Here is an 18,250-nt window from a genome sequence, read left to right on the forward strand (position 1 = left end):
GAAATATATAATCACTGATTTTCCCTTCTACTTCAAGAAATATCAAATGAAAACCAAGAGTCATCTTGGGTCAAAGTTACCATCTCACTAACAGAAGAAAAAAAAATTTTTTTTAAGATTTTATTTATTGGGGCACCTGGGTGGCTCAGTGGGTTAAAGCCTCTGCCTTTGGCTCGGGTCATGATCCCAGGGTCCTGGGATCAAGCCCCGCATCGGGCTCTCTGCTCTGCAGGGAGCCTGCTTCTTCCCTTCTCTCTCTCTGCCTGTCTGTCTGCCTACTTGTGATTTCTCTCTGTCAAATAAATAAAATAAAAAAAAAAAAGATATTATTTATTTATGACACAGAGACAGCAAGAGAGGGAACACTAGCACAGGGGAGCTGGAGAGGAAGAAACAGGCTTCCTGCTGAGCAGGGAGCCTATGTGGGGCCCAATCCCAGGACTCTGGGATCATGACCTGAGCCAAAGGCAGATGTTTAGTTGACTGAGCCACTCAGGGCCAGGCACCCCCAGAAGAAAAATTTAATTATCAATTTTATCTTAGTATACATATATAAGCACAGTACCTTACCTAAGATCAAAGTATACACTCATTTCCAAGCTAAAATGAAAAATGTGTGTTGATAACATCAATCTGCATCATACAATTGTCATTTCTCAAAATACTAAGAACACACTGACATTTTAAAAATAGTAACAATTTCATTTAGGAGGGAAAGAAATCATAAAAGCCTTGAAAGCAAAAACAAATATGCAGCTCTACAAAAGCCACTTTGAAGCAAATGTGAAAACTGAGGATCCTTAGGAAAGTCATTTGTCACACTTATTAAGTAAAACTCCTAGATACTTGTCAACTCACTGGAAATACTGGGAGATAACTATTTATCCAAGGTGCAAAAGATGAATAACTAAGCACACACAGATGAATTTACTAAATAAAACATAACACTTAGAATGTCTATTATTTTATTTAAATTCAATTAATTAACATATAGCATATTACTAGTTTCAGAGAAGAATTCAGTGATTCATCAGTTGCATATAACACCCAGCGCTCATTACATCAAGTGCCCTCCTGAATGCCCATCACTCACTCACTTCAACCCCTGAGGCACCCTACCTCCAGCAACCCTATTTGTTTCCTATAGTTAAGAGTCTCCTATGGTTTGTCTCCCTCTCAGATTGCCTATTATTTTCACTGTATTTTTATTGTTCAAAGCAGTGTCTACCTTACTTGTTCCCCCATAACATTCCTATTATTTCCATTTTATTTATTTGTTAATTTGATAAAGACAGGTTGCACATACAAGCAAGGAGTGGAAGGACAAGGAGAGAAAGAATCCCAAGCAGGCTCCACACCCAGTGCAGAGTCTGATGAAGAGCTTGATCTCACAACCCTGAGATCATGACCTGAGCTGAAATCGTTAAGTCTAACGTTCAACAGACTGAGCAACCCAGGCACCTCATACTCTTTCCCTTTTAAAGAGAAAATACACTGACAAACTCTCCCAAGGTCACAAGACATTAGCATAAAAGTGGAGAATTTAAGATGTAACTTCCCCCAAAATTCAGGTGGTTGCACTTTGTTATATTCTTCAACTAAATTATGTCGCCCCATTAATGTTTTCATTGCAGCATTAGGTTAAAACAGTGCTGATTTAGATTTTATTAAAGGAAAAAATCTTTAGTTTATGTGAAAGAGAAATCAAGCAATATGTAAAAGTATGTTTGTGCTATAATCTCCTCTTGTGAAAACAGGCAGAAAAAAGACTAAAAGAAGTTAAGTGAAAAAGTTCATGGTGACTACTACTATTATAATGGAATGGAAAAGTTATGGGTATTATATTTTATTCTTTATAATTTTCTATAATTTCCACATTTGGTATAATGGTTATGAATTATCATCAGAAATTAATTTCTAAATTCACATAAACATAACTATGCTAGTATAATCTCCAGCCTTATTATAGTCCACTTCATAAAATGGATACATGAATTCAATTTCTACAGTAAAAACTAATTCAAAACTTCAAAGAATTAAATACTTACATATTCCTCCCGCTCACGATAAATTTCCTGAAAGACGCTATTGCGCAACTGAGTTATTTCTTGTTTTATTTTTTCAATTTCAGATCCATCATGGTCATCTGACTTAAATCAGACAGGAAAAAGTGACCTTATAAGCTTATTAAAGTGGACCGAAAACAAGTCTTCCTAGTAAGAATGCAACTTCTATAGCAAATTATTCTGATTTCTATGTATCCTTCTTTATCTAGCAGATAAGAGACCCTCATAACACTTAACTTTATTCTAACACTGACTTTTCCCAAACCTACAAAAAGGAAAAAAAAAGTAAAGACATAAAATCAACACAGATATTTCTTGTCTCTTAATTTGCTGTAGATTTTCTCTAAGAAAATCTCTACTTTATGTTGGCAGTTGACCAACTGCCAACATAAAGTAAATGTCAAGAACACGAACCAGTAGGAATGAAGAAAATACAACTAAATTCCCTGGAATTGTCTTCTATAAGAGATTTGGTTCAAAAAAAAAAAAAAGAGTAAACGTATGGTGTGTTTATTAGAGGAAAAACAATGTAGACCTCAAAAAGACTCCTTAAAACTCCAGCAGTAATTAATAAGCCACCTTAAAAAGCATGTGTTTTCTATTTTATATTTTTTCAAAAGTTAAAAAACTAAACTAAAAAGACCCCATTTCCCACAGTCCAGAATAGGATAAAAAACTAGGAAAATATTAAGCTATTAAACTAGCTTCATTCCAAGTCCAATTAAGTCCCGAAGAGGAAGGATTAAGACTTAATGTAGATTTCTTTTGTTCATAAATCAGTCCTCAAGGGAACACAAAGAATTACCAGTCTATCCAGTTTCAAACTGAAAGAAGGAGGTTAGTCCAGATTAGGATGTCTAAATTTTTCCAGTTCTATTATCGTATGAAAACAACTTAGAATACTTAAGAGGAATAGTATGTCCAGCCATTAAAAAGAGAGCTAACAAAGAACATTATGATCTTAAAAATACTTTATGAAAAAATTCTGACTTTAGGGGAATACCTTGCAAGTAATAGGTTTGTATTGTATTAGGTATTATAACAGTGTAAACCAAAAGAATTTTTAAACTGTTCTAAAATATTTATGTTACTAAAAACAAAGGCAGCCATGTAAAACATTTTCAAAGAACATTTAATGACATGGTAAAATGTTTACACTATTAATTTAATAATCTTATTTATATACACAGAAAAAAGATAAATATATAAAACAAAATGTAAATAATAATTCTCCTATTTAAAGAATGTATTTATGCATTATTTTCAGGAAACAGAGTAAAATCAGGTACACATGGAATTTCGTAAGAACCAAGTATTTCCTTACTTCTTCCAAATTATTCTTCTCAACTAGTTTCCATCTCAGTCGAGCTTTTAAGTTTCTCAATGTCTTTTTAATAGACAGCAAGTGATCCACATTGGGGCTTTTATTGAAACATTCAATAATCTGCTTCTTAAACTAAGTAAGAAAAAAAGTTATTGTATTTTTAAAACACAGAAAACAATATTTATTAAAATCACTTACTGACCATTTCTTATTTCTCTATTAAGATTCAACTACTATTTACTGAGTTCAGATTGAAATAAGAAATTCCAATTCTCAAAAAGACAATCTACTAACTGATTTCTTAGTTATCCATATTTCTATTCAGGAGAATATGAGTCCCAGCAATCAGAGTAGCAAAGGTAAGGGAAATATTTCAAGCTGAGAGCTATAGTGAGACATCTTTGTTAGATATGATGCAAACTGAATTACTAGTGAGGATATAACCTAAAATTATCTTCCCCAAAGTAGTGACAATAGATGTCCCCAAAGTGACAATATTATCAATTTTAACAACACTGATTCCTTTGGACTTAGTAACTAACAATTTTTAGGAATCTGAGAAACACAAAATTATGCACAAAGATTATGTAGAGTCTTATTTATGGTTAAAAATACTTAGAAGTAACCTTAACATCTAACACAGATTAAGGTTAAATAATATTGTATATCTATGCAAGTGATGATGCATTAGTTGCTCAAAATGAAAGTATAGAAGAATCATTAATCACATGGGACAGTATTCATAATATACCACTAAATGAAGAAATATTTTCAAAACAGTTTACAAAACAATGCAATGCACATGATATGTGTACATATATATGTCATCATCCAAAAAGAAAAAACTCTGAGAGAATCCCAAGCAGACTCTGCTGAGAGTAGAGCCCAATGAGGGGCCTCCATCCTAAGACCCCGAAATCATGACCCAAGTCGAAATCAAAAGCCAAACACTCAACCGACTGCGATACCCAGGTATCCTAGTAAAGATTAGGTTTTGAAGAACATAATCCAAAAATGCAATATATTTTTATCAATTAAACCACTATTTTCACTGTGGGGTGAATTTAATTACACATCAGCTACTATACCATTTTTCTAGCAATAATAATTAGTTACATATACACTGGGTATTAAACTAGTTGAGAAAAATTTAAGCATTAAAAAATCCATAGCATCAATATAGAAGACCTAAAAAATAAAGCATAATCCAACCTCAATACTGTCCTTGTACTTGGATTGTACTGTAGCAATAAGCCTTTCCTCTGAATGGATCTTTTGTAGTACTTGACTATATGTATTTAAAATGACCTCCTTGTCCTCATCACCTTGCTCCTAAGTGAAATAAATCATACACATGGAATTATTCACAAGAGTATCCAAAATAATTTAAACTTCCAATAACAATGAACAAACTTTTTTAAAAAGCCTTTAAAAAATTCTATTTTTTTTCCAAAGTATCATTTTTTAAGATTTTATTTATTTGACAGAAAGAGAGACAATGAGAGAAGGAACACAAGCAGGAGGAGTGGGAGAGGAGAAGCAGGCTTTCCACAGAACAAGGAGCCTGACATCTGGCTCCATCCCAGACCCTGGGTTCATGACCTAAGTCAAAGGCAGAACTTAATGACTGAGCCACCTAGGCGCCCCCAAAGTATTTCTTAAACACATCTTTTTCTAGATAGAAGAGACACTGATGTGAAAGATGTTCATATGGAAAATTTTGCTCCTATTACATCATTATTCCTACGGCTTTCTAGAGTAGTATTAAAGGAAATCAAGGATACCACTACACTAAATTTAAGAACCAAACAACACAAAGAACTTCAACATTTTATTTTTAGAAATCATCTATTAACAACCACTTCTAAAAACAAGTCTGGGGGCACCTGGGTGGCTCAGTGGATTAAAGCCTCTGCTTTCAACTCAGGTCATGATCTCAGGGTCCTGGGATTGAGCCCCATGTCGGGCTCTCTGCTCAGCAGGGAGCCTGTTTCCTCTCTCTCTGCCTGACTCTGCCTCCTTGTGATCTCTCTCTGTCAAATAAATAAATAAAATCTTTTAAAATCAAGTCTGACAAAGAGGTACAAACTTTCAGTTATAGAATAAGTAAGTCATGGAGATGAAAACTACAGCACAGAGAACATAGTCAATAATATTTTACAGTCTTGCAAGGTGACTGACAATGACTAAGATTATCCTAGTGAGCACTGAATAATGTATAGAAATGTCAAATTACTATGTTGTACACCTGACATTAATGCAGCATTGTATGTTAATCATACTTCAGCAATAAAAAAAATAAAGTCTGACTAAACCATCTAAATACTATTAAAAATAGACCATTTTAAAATAGGGAAATACAGAAACGTATATGTATTTTTCAATGCCAACCTGAATAAAACTGCAAAAGGTAAAAAGAAACAAGTAAAAGGAACAATATAACCAATGAGACTTCGGTAAACAGCGTGAAAAACTGGGAAAGAGTCTGAATGAGCAATAATAACATTACAAAATGCTCTTTGGAAGAGCTACACTAATTTTTAACTTGGCATGACAATAGAGAACATACACAGAACAGAAAGGGAGCTACTAATCAGTCTTATATATGCACTTCCAGAGCTCTTTCAGATTTTATTTTAATTTTTCACAAATTCTGAAGTCTTTTCTTACAGTCATTGGGTATGATGGACTGAAGAATCAAATGACACAGAAAGTTAACACACTCGAATTAAGAGGAGTTCTCCTAGAATTAAATGTTAAGTTTAATTTTTTTAATGTGAAATGTCCTATTAAAATGAAAATATCAGGAGATGGGTATTAAGGAGGGCACTTGTTATGATGAGCACTGGATGTTATATGTAAGTGATGAATCACTAAATTCTACTCCTATAAGCACTTAATACAGTACATGTTAACTAATAAGAATTTGAATAAAAATTTGGAAGAGAAAAAAAAAGAAAGTACACATCATTTAACAAAGTTATGGTTACCAGAGGAAAAGGGGGTGTGGGAATGGATTAAATAGATGATGGGGATTACGGAGTGCACCTGTCAAGAGGAGCACAGGATGATGTATGGAAGTGCTGAATTAACTGTACTGTACATCTGAAACTAATATAACACTGTATGTTAACTAACTGGCATTAAAATAAAATCTTTAAAAAATGAAATTATCACTCTGTGAAAGAATAAAAATTTGCATTGTGCTTAGATTAGAACTTGACAATGTTACTATTTCATATAGGTCTATAAGAGGAAACCTAAGATCAGTCTTCATACTTTCTAATTAGCAAGAAAAACCGTATTGCTTCAAAGGAAGCAGTAATGAAGAATATCAATACTCACAATCAGAGATATCTCCAGCTCTTTGCAGATACTTGACTCAGTCTTCTCTAGGATTTCATCAAGACTACTAATTGTGTCTTCAGAAGTTTGTGATTCTTCCACAGAGAGATCAAAAGCCTCATTTGCAAAAAATTAAAACATGAAAGTATATCATTTAATTATTTTCTATTAGTGTGGTGTTGTTATACCTAGAGCAGAGCATTAGCCTATGCAGTGGGCAATGTGGGAGAAGTAAGGACATACAAGAAAGATAAACTACTGCCCTCCCCAAACTTTCATATCAACAAAGAAAAGGCATACACATATCACACACATAAAACACAGATTTTTTAACATAATCTGTGGTTTAGAGACATAAGAGGAAAAGTATGAAGAAGAAAAAAAAATAAACAGAAACAAGACCAAGACTTTATGAGGATAGTAAAAGAAAACAGACTGACTAAAAGCTGGTAAGAACCTTATATGTTCAGGTGAAAAGTTTAAATCTGATAGGTAGTAGGCAGACAATGTCCACGCTCTTTGATAAAAAAGGCATACAATTATACTTGGTATCTCATGATGAACTACTAAGTATTTAGGAATCTGGAGACAAAGATTAAACCCAGATGACTTCCATCTCATTAGGAAAACAAAGATATTTTCTCTCAGGAAATAAACTTTATAATAAAGTGTTAAATAGAATAAAATCATGGGCCTAAATTATAATATAGAACATAAAAGTCCTAAACAGTCACTATGATTTCAGAGATTAGAAACGTGATTATGGAGATCTGGATTAGGGAAACAGCTACTGAAATGAAAGAAAAGGATACATGATAGTTAACCTAAGCAGAAAGGCATTCTAATCAACAACAAAAGACAACAAAGAAATAATTAATGTTAATATGTCCATTAAAAGGTACCAAAATGAAGAGCTCTGGAGGTAGCTAAGAGATTAAAGACTTTTTCCCCCCAAAACAAAGCTAGAAATGCATATCTGTAAAACATTTACACAGATAAATGACACCGTGGGTGTCCTTGTCCTTGCTGAGAAGGTTGTAAAGCAGACAGAAGAACAGTGAAAACAGAGAATTAGCAAAAAATGAGGCTGAAATTTAATTAGGATTCCAAGTATATTAATACAAAACTACATGCCCCCACCGCTTTTGGAAAATTACATGGTGTTTTTGTGATAATAAATAAGAACTAAGAAGAATAATACATTTCTAATATTTAGTACCAACTGAGATTAGTATTCTCCATTTATGTTAGATATCTTTAAGATATTTAAGATATCTAAAACTTAAAAAACTTAAACACTGCCAATTAACATACTTTCAGCATGAGGAGCTGGCCAACTAATGTTAAAACACACATCTTGCTAAAAAAGAAACTAAACAAAAAAGAAAGCTCTAATACCCTTTAAGCACATGTAAATACAGTAAGACCCTTATCTCTACACTATAGCTATAAAAAATACACCACACTTGTAATAAATGCCAGTGATACTTTCTTATACCTATAAAGGCTTATGAAGCTGTTTTCCATATATGTTCCTAGAGAATACAAATATGTAAATCCCTCACTCCTCTATTCCAGTCAACTTCCCCTCAATCCTTCTCTTCCTCTTCATTTCTCTTCCTCAAAATAGAAGTAAATTATACTTGGAAAATTATTATAAAACCAATATTCCCTGCTTTACACTACAACACCAACACTGGGCAAGGGCTCTTATTACCTTTACAGTGTTCTGGAACCATGCTACGAGACGTTGTAGAGAAACCTCTGTTTCACTTCTAACACTGGTGAACAACTCTCTTTTATCACATTTCCAGTCATAAAATTTCTTAAGTATTTCTTCAGAGTTTGTCCCTTCTTTGGCCTGTCCATATACTGCCTCTAAAGAGGTTGAAAGATCCTATAAAAATATATTTTTTTGTTAAAGTTTATTAACTTCATATTAGGATTCAAGTACCATATTAAAATCTGTGAGACAGAAAAGCAATATGTTGTATCCCAATCCTTAAGAATCTTATAAGTAAAACTTAGAAACATTAGATATGAAAATATAAAGCTACCTAGAAGGTGATTTATTTGGATTATAATAATAAAAGTTAGACAAATAATTCCAACTAAGGAAGACACTGAATATATATATGAACTTAAAAAAAAAGCATTTTAGAAAGGACTAGAAGAGACAAGAGAGACTAGTGGCTCTCTAGGAACAAAACTCTAGAAATGTCACTGAGACAAGGGGAAAACTAAAAAATCCTAGAAATTTTTATCACAAAACTCTTCCCAAGAAACTCTTGGGAAGACAAGAGAGCTGGTGCTTAGCAATGAGCAAGTCACTGCAAAGTGGAAGAAGGCTTGTACCACTGCAAAAATAGCATGTGGGAAAAGGAAACCTTCTTCATACACCCTTCCCTCTCATACTATAAAGCAGTAGCACAAAGCAAGAGGCAATGGACTTACACAAGTACAGTACAAGAACCTAAACGAGGCAAAAATTGATAACCTGTACAGAAAAAAAGTCAGCCATCCCCTAAGCATTTTCTTTTTTCCCTTTTCCCCTGAGTACCTGGTGGCATTTACACCCAAGGGTAGTAACCCCTGAAAAAGAGTAGTGGCTGAGGCAGAGGGACTGGGAGGTCCACTGAAAAGTAAGATCATCTAGAATAAAAGCCTATAGGTAGTAGCTGAGCCCAAACTGTAACCCTAGAAGCTCTGAGAAACAACCCCATCCTATTCTCTAAACCCACCTGAAGTCTTTGAAGTTATATTCCAAGCTTTCACCCCTCCCTCAGAACCCTCTATTACCCTATCCCCTACCTACACAACAGCACAGAACCAAGATAGCTTACAGTTCTCCAAGGAAGTACGAGATCTTTGAAGGGGGTACAGAGGTGGATGAAGTGCATGACTAACAGAAGAACTCTGAAAGGAATATAACAATCTAAGCCACTTTATAAAAAGGAAGCAAAATCAAAGAACTCAAAATAAGCATAACAAATAACTCTCAACAAAAAGAAAGAATGCTGTGCAAAAGCTTTTGATCTTGATGAAGTCCCAAAAGTTCATTTTCCCTTTTGTTTCCTTCGCCTTTTGGGATATATCTTGAAAGAAGTTGCCGTGCCGAATCGAAGAGATTACTGCCTAAATTCTCCTCTAGGATTTTGATAGATTCCTGCCTCACACTGAGGTCTTTTATCCAGTTCAAGTTTATCTTTGTGTATGAAAGAAATTGAAGAAGACACAAAAAGATGGAAGACCATTCCATGCTCATGGATCAGAAGAATAAACATTGTTAAAATGTCTATACTGCCTAGACCAATCTATACTTTCAATGCCATCCCAATCCAAACTCCACCAGCATTTTTCAAAGAGCTGGAACAAACAATCCTAAAATTTGTATGGAACCAGAAGAGACCCTGAATTGCTAAGGAAATGTTGAAAAAGAAAAACAAAACTGGGGGCATCATGTTGCCTGATTTCAAGCTTTACTACAAAGCTGTGATCACCAAGACAGCATGGTACTGGCACAAAAACAGACACATAGACCAGTGGAACAGAGTAGAGAGCCCAGATATGGACCCTCAACTCTATGGTCAACTAATCTTTGACAAAGCAGGAAAAAATATACAGTAAAAAAAAAAGACAGTCTCTTCAATAAATGGTTCTGGGAAAATTGGACAGCTATGTATAGAAGAATGAAACTTGGCCATTCTTTTACACCATGTGTTGGAGAGGATGTGGAGAAAGGGGAACCCTCTTACACTCTTGGTGGCAATGAAAGTTGGTGCAGCCACTTTGGAAAACAGTGGGGGGATTCCTTAAGAAATTAAAAATATAACTTCCCTATGATCCTACAATTGCACTACTGGGTATTTACCCCAATGATACTGATGCAGTGAAAAGAAGGGCCATCTATACCCCAATGTTCATAGCAGCAATGGCCACAGTTGCCAAATTGTGGAAAGAACCAAGATGTCCTTCAATGGACAAATGGATAAAGATATGGTCCATATATACAATGGAGTATGTATGCATCCATCAGATAGAATGAATACCCAAATTCTGTATCAACATGGACAGAACTGGAAGAGATTATGCTGAATGAAATAAGTGAAGCAGAGAGAGTCAAGTATCATATGGTTTCACTTACTTGTGGAGCATAAGGAATAACATAGAGAACACTGGGAGGTGGAGAGGAGAAGTGAGTTGGGTGAAATCGGAGTGGGAGACGAACCATGAAAGACTGTGGACTCTGAGAAACAAACTGAGAGTTTTGGAGGGGAGAGGAGTGGGGTGATTGGGTGAGCCTGGTGGTGGGTATTATGGAGGGCATGTACTGCGAGGAGCAATGTGTGTGGGTGTGGCGCATAAACAATGAATGCTGGAACACTGAAAAGATATTAAAATAAAATAAAATGGGGAAAAAAAGAAAGATTTTTAAAAAAGAATACTGAAAACACAAGGCAAAATCAAGTACTTATAAACAATAACCAACTGAAATTATTAGGTATAAAAGAAATAATCTTTGAAATAAAGAACACAATGCATTCACTAAATGGCAAAAAGGATACAGCTAGAGATCTAACTAGTGAGCTAGATTATTAAGTCAAGGATTCCTCAGATCCCCCCAAAAAGACACAGAAAGGGATAAAAAGATAGAAAAAATAGATGAATAATTAAAATATGTAGCAGACAGAAGAAATTTAAATGTACATCTAACAGAAGTCCCAGGATAAAAGACAAAGTAAATTGGGGAGAGAAGGAGTAGGAGAGAAGAAGGGATAATATCTTAAGAAATAATTATCAAATATTCCATAGAGTTAAAGAAAAATAGAAAATCTCAGACTGAATTGACTCAGATTAAATAGAAACTTCAGTGCAAATTAGGAACAAAGTCAAGAGAAAACAAAGTTTTCAGTGGAGGAAAAACGTCACAGAAGAACAAAAATCAGACTGTTAACAACTATGAGAAGAAGACAATGGATTATTGTCAAGTTTTGAAAGAAAAATGGACTTTGAATCAAATATTTTATAGCCAATGAAACAACTGTTTAAAGTGCTTAAATGCAATCAACCGTTTAAATATTTAAATAAGATATACTGAGACAGGGGTGCCTGGGTGGTCAGTTAGTTAAGAATCTACCTTTGGGGCGCCTGGGTGGCTCAGTGGTTTAAGCCGCTGCCTTCGGCTCAGGTCATGATCTCAGGGTCCTGGGATCGAGTCCCGCATTGGGCTCTCTGCTTGGCAGGGAGCCTGCTTCCCTCTCACTCTCTCTGCCTGCCTCTCTGCCTACCTGTGATCTCTCTCTGTCAAATAAATAAATAAAATCTTCAAAAAAAAAAAAAGAAAAAAGAATCTACCTTTGGCTCACATCATGATCCCAGAGTCCTGGAATCGAGCCCCACATTGGGATCCTTGCTGAGCAGGAAATCTGCTTCTTTCCCCTGCCCCCCACCTCTGCTCATGCTGGATCGCTCATACTCTCTCTCAAATAAATAAATAAAATCTTCAAAAAAAAAAAAAGATATCCTGAGATACTTAATACTTTACAAAATCAACCACACAAAGACCTCTTTGAAAGTACTCTTAGAGGGGGCACTGGGGTGGCTCAGTCAAATAAGCATCCAACTCTTAGTTCCATCTCAGGCCATAATCTCATGAGTCATGACACTGAGCCCTACATCGGGCACCAAGTTCAATGGGAGTCTGCTTGAAAACCTCTCCCTCTGCCCCTCCCTCCACCTCTCTCTCTCTCTCTCTCTCTAAAATAAATAAATAAATATTTAAGGGAAAAAAGGCACTTCGAGAAAATACTCCAATACACAGAGAAAACCAAAAGATATCCAACAATTTATGAAATAAGAATGAGGGAATAACTCTAAAGTTTGTTATTTGAATTATCATTTGAATTACCTGTAACACTCTGTGACTAAAATCCTAAACAATTGGTTAGCTGATTTTTGGGAGGGAAATACACAGAATGAAGACACACCAGAGGCAAATGAGAATGTTCTAAGACATTAATGGTACAAGGTAGGAAAGGGGGGGGGGGGGGGGAAGAAACCATGACAAACAGAAATACAAAATAATTACAGAAATAAGTTCTAATAAAACAGTAATTATAAACATATAAATCAAGTTACCCATCAAAAGATAAATTTATACATTAGATTCTTTTAAAAAATGGTCCATTAGTATGTTGTCTAAGAAAGACATTCAATTTAAAATAAAGGGAGGGAGGGGTGTGTGGTAGCTTAGTAGGTTAAGCGTCTGCCTTTGGCTCAGGTCATGATCCCAGGGTTCTGGGATCAAGCCCTGCATTGGGCTCCTTGTTCAGTGGGGAGCCTGTTTCTTCCTCCCTGCTGCTGCTCCCCCTCACCCCTGCTGTGTGCACGCACACGCTTTCTCTGTGTCAAATAAATAAATTAAAATCTTCTAAAAAAATTAAAATAAAAAATAAGATAAAGGGAGGGAAAGAAGATAAACAAAGCAAACAATAACCAAAAAATAGAGGCAGAAAAGGAATTTTTAAAGGAAACAATATTTTAACACCATAAAGGAAGAGTAAGGTCACATAATAGTTGAAAAGAAAACAGTTTAAAATACATAACGGGGTGTCTGGGTGGCTCAGTCGTTAAGTGTCTCCTTCAGCTCAGGTCATGATCCCAGAGTTCCGGGATCGAGCCTCGCATTGGGCTCCCTGCTCAGCAGGAAGCCTGCTTCTCCCACTCCCCGTGCTTCTGTTCCCTCTCTCACTGTGTCTCTCTCTGTCAAATAAATAAATAAAATCTTTTAAATAAATAAAGTAAAATAAAATACATAACAAGCATAAATACATTAACACCCAAAAATACAACACTGACTTTTTTTTTTTTTAAGATTTTATTTATTCATTTGACAGAGAAAGACACAGCGAGAGGGGGGAATACAAGCAGGGAGAATGAGAGAGGAAGAAGCAGGCTTCCTGCTGAGCAGGGAGCCTCACACAGGGCTTGATCCCAGGACCCTGGGATCATGACCTGAACTGAAGGCAGAAGCTTAACAACTGAGCCACCCAGGTGCCCCAGCACTGACTTTTTTTAACAATTAAAGAACTAGAATATATAACAAAAATATCTCAAAACTGATAAAATGATCAGATCAAAAACTAAGCAAAGATACAGAAGATTAAGGATTAAAATAATAGTTATACATCAAGACCTGCATACCAAGTACACCTAGAATATACTTTCTTTTTTAACTTATAAGGAACAGTCATAAACAATCAACCATGTACTTTAGGCCACAGAAGAAGTCTCAGTAACTATTGAGGAAATCAGAAATCACGAACTTTAACTTCTTTGACCTCCATAATTGAAGTACAGGTTTTATTTCTTAAGTATTTGAATAATATAGGTAAATATCAAACTACTTCACCAAAATAGAAGTTTAAAAAATATTCTGGTGACCGGGGCACCTGGGTGGCTCAGTGGGTTAAAGTCTCTGCCTTCGGCTCAGGTCATGATCCCAGGATCCTGGGATCGAGCCCCACATCGGGCTCTCTGCTCCACGGAGAGCCTGCTTCTCCTCTCCCTCTGCCTGCCTCTCTTCCTAGTTGTGATTTCTCTCTGTCAAATAAATAAAATATTTAAAAAAAAATATTCTGGTGACCAAGGGGAATAATATAAAGGGAAACAAACCAGATATAGCAAAAACTCTCATAAGATTAAACTTTAAGAAGAGTTTTTACAATGATCTCGGTTGCAAACCTATGTTTACTAACAGTTCATAAGAAGAAAAAAAACCTTTACAAGGTAAAGTAAAAACTGCACTATAGATAGGTACATTCTTACTACATCACTGCCCTTTTGCATGCAAAGGTTACGTCACAATTCTGGAAGAACTTATACTATACGTGGTATTATCTAACTACATCTTCCTCCAGGCAAACAGAAAGAGACAGTGTCCAGATGTCCCTGAATATCCTTTTCCTCGACTCCCTAGCAAACTCATTCCCTGCAGTCCAAAATAAGACAAGGATAAGCCAACTAGCACAGCCAAGATTTAACTTGTTATTAAAGATGCTGACCAATGCAGTAAAAGTCCAAAGATATATTAAAAAGTAGATGGAGAAGATGGCTATTGTTTTCAAATGACATGACCACAAAGAAAGTTCAAATAATATTAATAGAGAAATGAGAACTAAAAGAGTTCAGGAGAGTTGTCAGAGACATCAATGTATAAAAATCAACAGTAAAAAGGGTGCCTGGGTGGTTCAGTGGGTTGGGCCTCTGCTTTCAGCTCAGGTCATGATCCCAGTGTCCTAGGATCGAGCCCTGCATCAGGCTCTCTGCTCAGCGGGGGAGCCTGCCTCCCCCTCTCTCTCTGCCTGCCTCTCTGCCTACTTGTGATCTCTGTCAAATAAATAAAAATTTTTTTTTAAATCAACAGTAAAAATAAATAAACAAATAAATAAAAATCAACAGTATTCCACTACACCACCAAAAATAACTAAGAAATGGAAAGTAAGGTAATATCCACAAAAGCAACCAAAAGTATACATATCTTGAAGTTAAATGAAGAAATGCCAGAGGGTTTTTAGAGAAAAATTTTAAAACATCATTAAAGGAGACTAAAACGATCTGAATAAATGAAGAGAAAAATGTTTCATAACACTGTTACATTGTCCATTCACTCCAAATTAAAGTCATTGCAGAGATGGCAAGATAAGGCTGAAGATAAGGTTGCATAACATCCTAGAGCTACTGTACTCTAGCCCCTGATAATGGATCAGGACTCCTCTTCTAAACTCTTGAAATGTGACCCTACCAGATTTTCTGCAGGAATGCAACAGACAACAGGGACTCACAGGCCTGCTACAGCTTCTATCTCCATGAGTTTTCCCAGTGAATGCAGCTCTAGCAATCCTGATGTGTCTGACCATTTTACCTTATTTGCAGGATAGATATACATATATATGCATATTAAAGTAGTATTTTAATCCTATTAAAAAGAAATTCTAATTCATCGAAAAGAAGAAAAATTTTTGTAGCCATCAGTACTATCTGAAGTCTCAAGGTAAATGCAAATTTCACCTCTCAAATGATAAACATTTTAATGTGTATCTATCTTTTTAAATTCTAACCTGCAATGTTTTCAAGCGTTTATTAAGAGGTAACTCATCTACTTCCAGAATAAAAACTTCTACTGCCATATTCAGTTTCTGTTGCACTTCATTTCTTTTGGCAATCAAAATACTTCCTTCATTCTGGAGAAAGAAAACAAAGAATAACCATCATTAATACACCAGGTGGTTTTTTTTAATACACACTGACCTACGTAAAAAAAAAAAAACTAATGTCTTAAAGTGAGTGAAATTTAAATTACATTCTCCAAACACAGTAGCTTTTAAGACAAGCATCTTTCTCCTGAGATCACCAAACTAACAAAGAGCTTTCTTTCCCTTAATTAGAAATAAGATATTTCATAATCCTACTCTTATTTTTCCCACTATATGGACAACACTGAAATTTTTTTTTTCTTAAAAAATTATCCAAGTTCCTATTATTAATTATACACTAACTCCCTCCTGCTCCCATTCCACCTGTCAATTCCTTCAACTACTTACCCTTCAAGATTCAGTTAATCTCCACCATGGTAAAACCTCCAATTTGTCTAAGAGGCTAGCTTTGGAAATAGGCATATGAGAGAGATCCAAGAATTCTATGCATTACCTCTATTATAGTACTTCCAACCTACATTGAAACTATTTATATGTATATCCCATACCCAAGAGAATGATGTCTTAAACAAATCTGTGTCTCTGCTACCTATTACAGTGTCTGCTACATACGCTAAAAAGCTTGAATTTTATATTCTTTTTTGTGTAAATTCAACCAAGCCATTTTATAACTATATGCAAAAAAGAACTCTTCATCAAAAATACACATGGCAATCAAGTTGAGGTACTGTTCAAAATACATAAATGAAATAACACAAAGACCTAAATTACGTTCAAAAAGGGAAATAAAATGCCAGATGCCTGGATAGCTCAGTTGGTTAAGTATCCACCTTTTGATACGAGCTGAGGTCATGGTCTCATCATGAGATCTGGCTCTGCACTGGGCATGGAACCTGCTTAAGATTCTCTCTCCCTTTCCCTCTGTCCCTCCTCACCCTCTCTTTAAAAAAAAAAAAAAAAAAAAAAGACAACTCTGAGCAGTAGTTATAACTCTGGATTTATTCAATAATCCACTCTTCAGTCTATCAAATGAACTTTCAGGAAATGAAGCCCCAAATTAAATCCTGAAACGTTAGCAGTAAGCAGAAACAAATAACTCCTTTATTTTTTTTTTTAAGATTTTATTTGTTTGACACAGAGAGAAACAGCGAAAGAGGGAACACAAACGGGAGGGGAGTGGGAGAGAGAGAAGCAGGCTTCTCACTGAGCAGGGAGCCCAGTATAGCTTCGCAATCCCAGGACCCTAGAATCATGACCTGAACTGAAGGCAGATGCTTAATGACTGAGCCACCCAGGTGTCCCCAAATATCTCCTTTAAAAAGAAAAAACATCACAGGGGCATCTGGCTGGCTCAATCTGGACAGCATATGACTCTTGATCTTAGAGTCGTGAGTTCGAGCTCCACATTGGGTGTAGAGATTACTTATGTAAATAAATAATTTTTTTTTAAAAAATCTACTAGAGGGGCGCCTGGGTGGCTCAGTCAGTTAAGTGTCTGCCTTTGGCTCAGGTCATGATCCCAGTGTCCTGGGATCCAGCCCCGCATCAGGCTCCTGCTCAGCGGGAAGTCTGCTTCTCCTTCTCCCACACCTCCTGTTTGTGTTCCCTCTCACACTGCCTCTCTCTCTCTGTCAAATAAATAAAAAAAAAAAACTTTAAAAAAAAAAAGAAAGAAAAGAAAAGACATCATGAATTACTTTAATATCGACAACACAGTTTAAATGGAAAAAGAATACACTTTGCAGTCAGACATACCTAGGTTCAAATACCATTTTAACATTTAGAACTATTTAATCTTCAGCAATTTCCTTAAACCCTGTAGGCCTCAATTTCCTCATTTATAAAATAAGAGCAAAACTGTCCATTTTAAAAGTGTAAAGAAAAAGTTTATAAACTACCTAATAACATTACCTGTGTTTCATATAGATTCAAAACTCATTGCTTTTGTCACTTTTTTCCTCCATAATCATAAGTGATCAGTTAGGGTTTAACATGTAAAATGACACAAATATAGTCCCTTGTACAAATTTAACATTCCTGGCATTTCCAAAGACCTAGTTATTCTGTTCACTTCTCACCTACAGTCAGCTATTGCCAACTGGGCAACGTAGGTATGAACTAGGAAGAAGACTTTCGGGGTACAATCCCCAGAGGTAGAAACCATAGAAACCACCAATAATTCAGATGGAGCAACTTCAAACACAAGTATGGAACTCATAGGTACTATGGAAAGTTATGATTGTGGTAAGTATCTTCGTATGAAAAATAGGAGCTCTGTTCAACTCAATATAAACTAAAGA

General features: G+C 35.5%; 1 protein-coding gene across 1 annotated transcript in view; it reads right to left on the reverse strand.

Moving 5' to 3' along the window:
• The window catches only part of STK31 (serine/threonine kinase 31), a 101,643-nt gene that overhangs the window by 35,401 nt on the left and 47,992 nt on the right, over nucleotides 1-18,250 (reverse strand). Inside the window, 6 exon segments of the mRNA XM_046020910.1 lie at nucleotides 2,049-2,150; nucleotides 3,391-3,522; nucleotides 4,603-4,722; nucleotides 6,736-6,852; nucleotides 8,453-8,632; nucleotides 15,855-15,977. Coding sequence (XP_045876866.1) covers nucleotides 2,049-2,150; nucleotides 3,391-3,522; nucleotides 4,603-4,722; nucleotides 6,736-6,852; nucleotides 8,453-8,632; nucleotides 15,855-15,977 — 774 coding nt within the window.

Source organism: Meles meles, chromosome 10 (genome assembly GCF_922984935.1).
Source record: "Meles meles chromosome 10, mMelMel3.1 paternal haplotype, whole genome shotgun sequence".
Classification (NCBI taxonomy): domain Eukaryota; kingdom Metazoa; phylum Chordata; class Mammalia; order Carnivora; family Mustelidae; genus Meles; species Meles meles.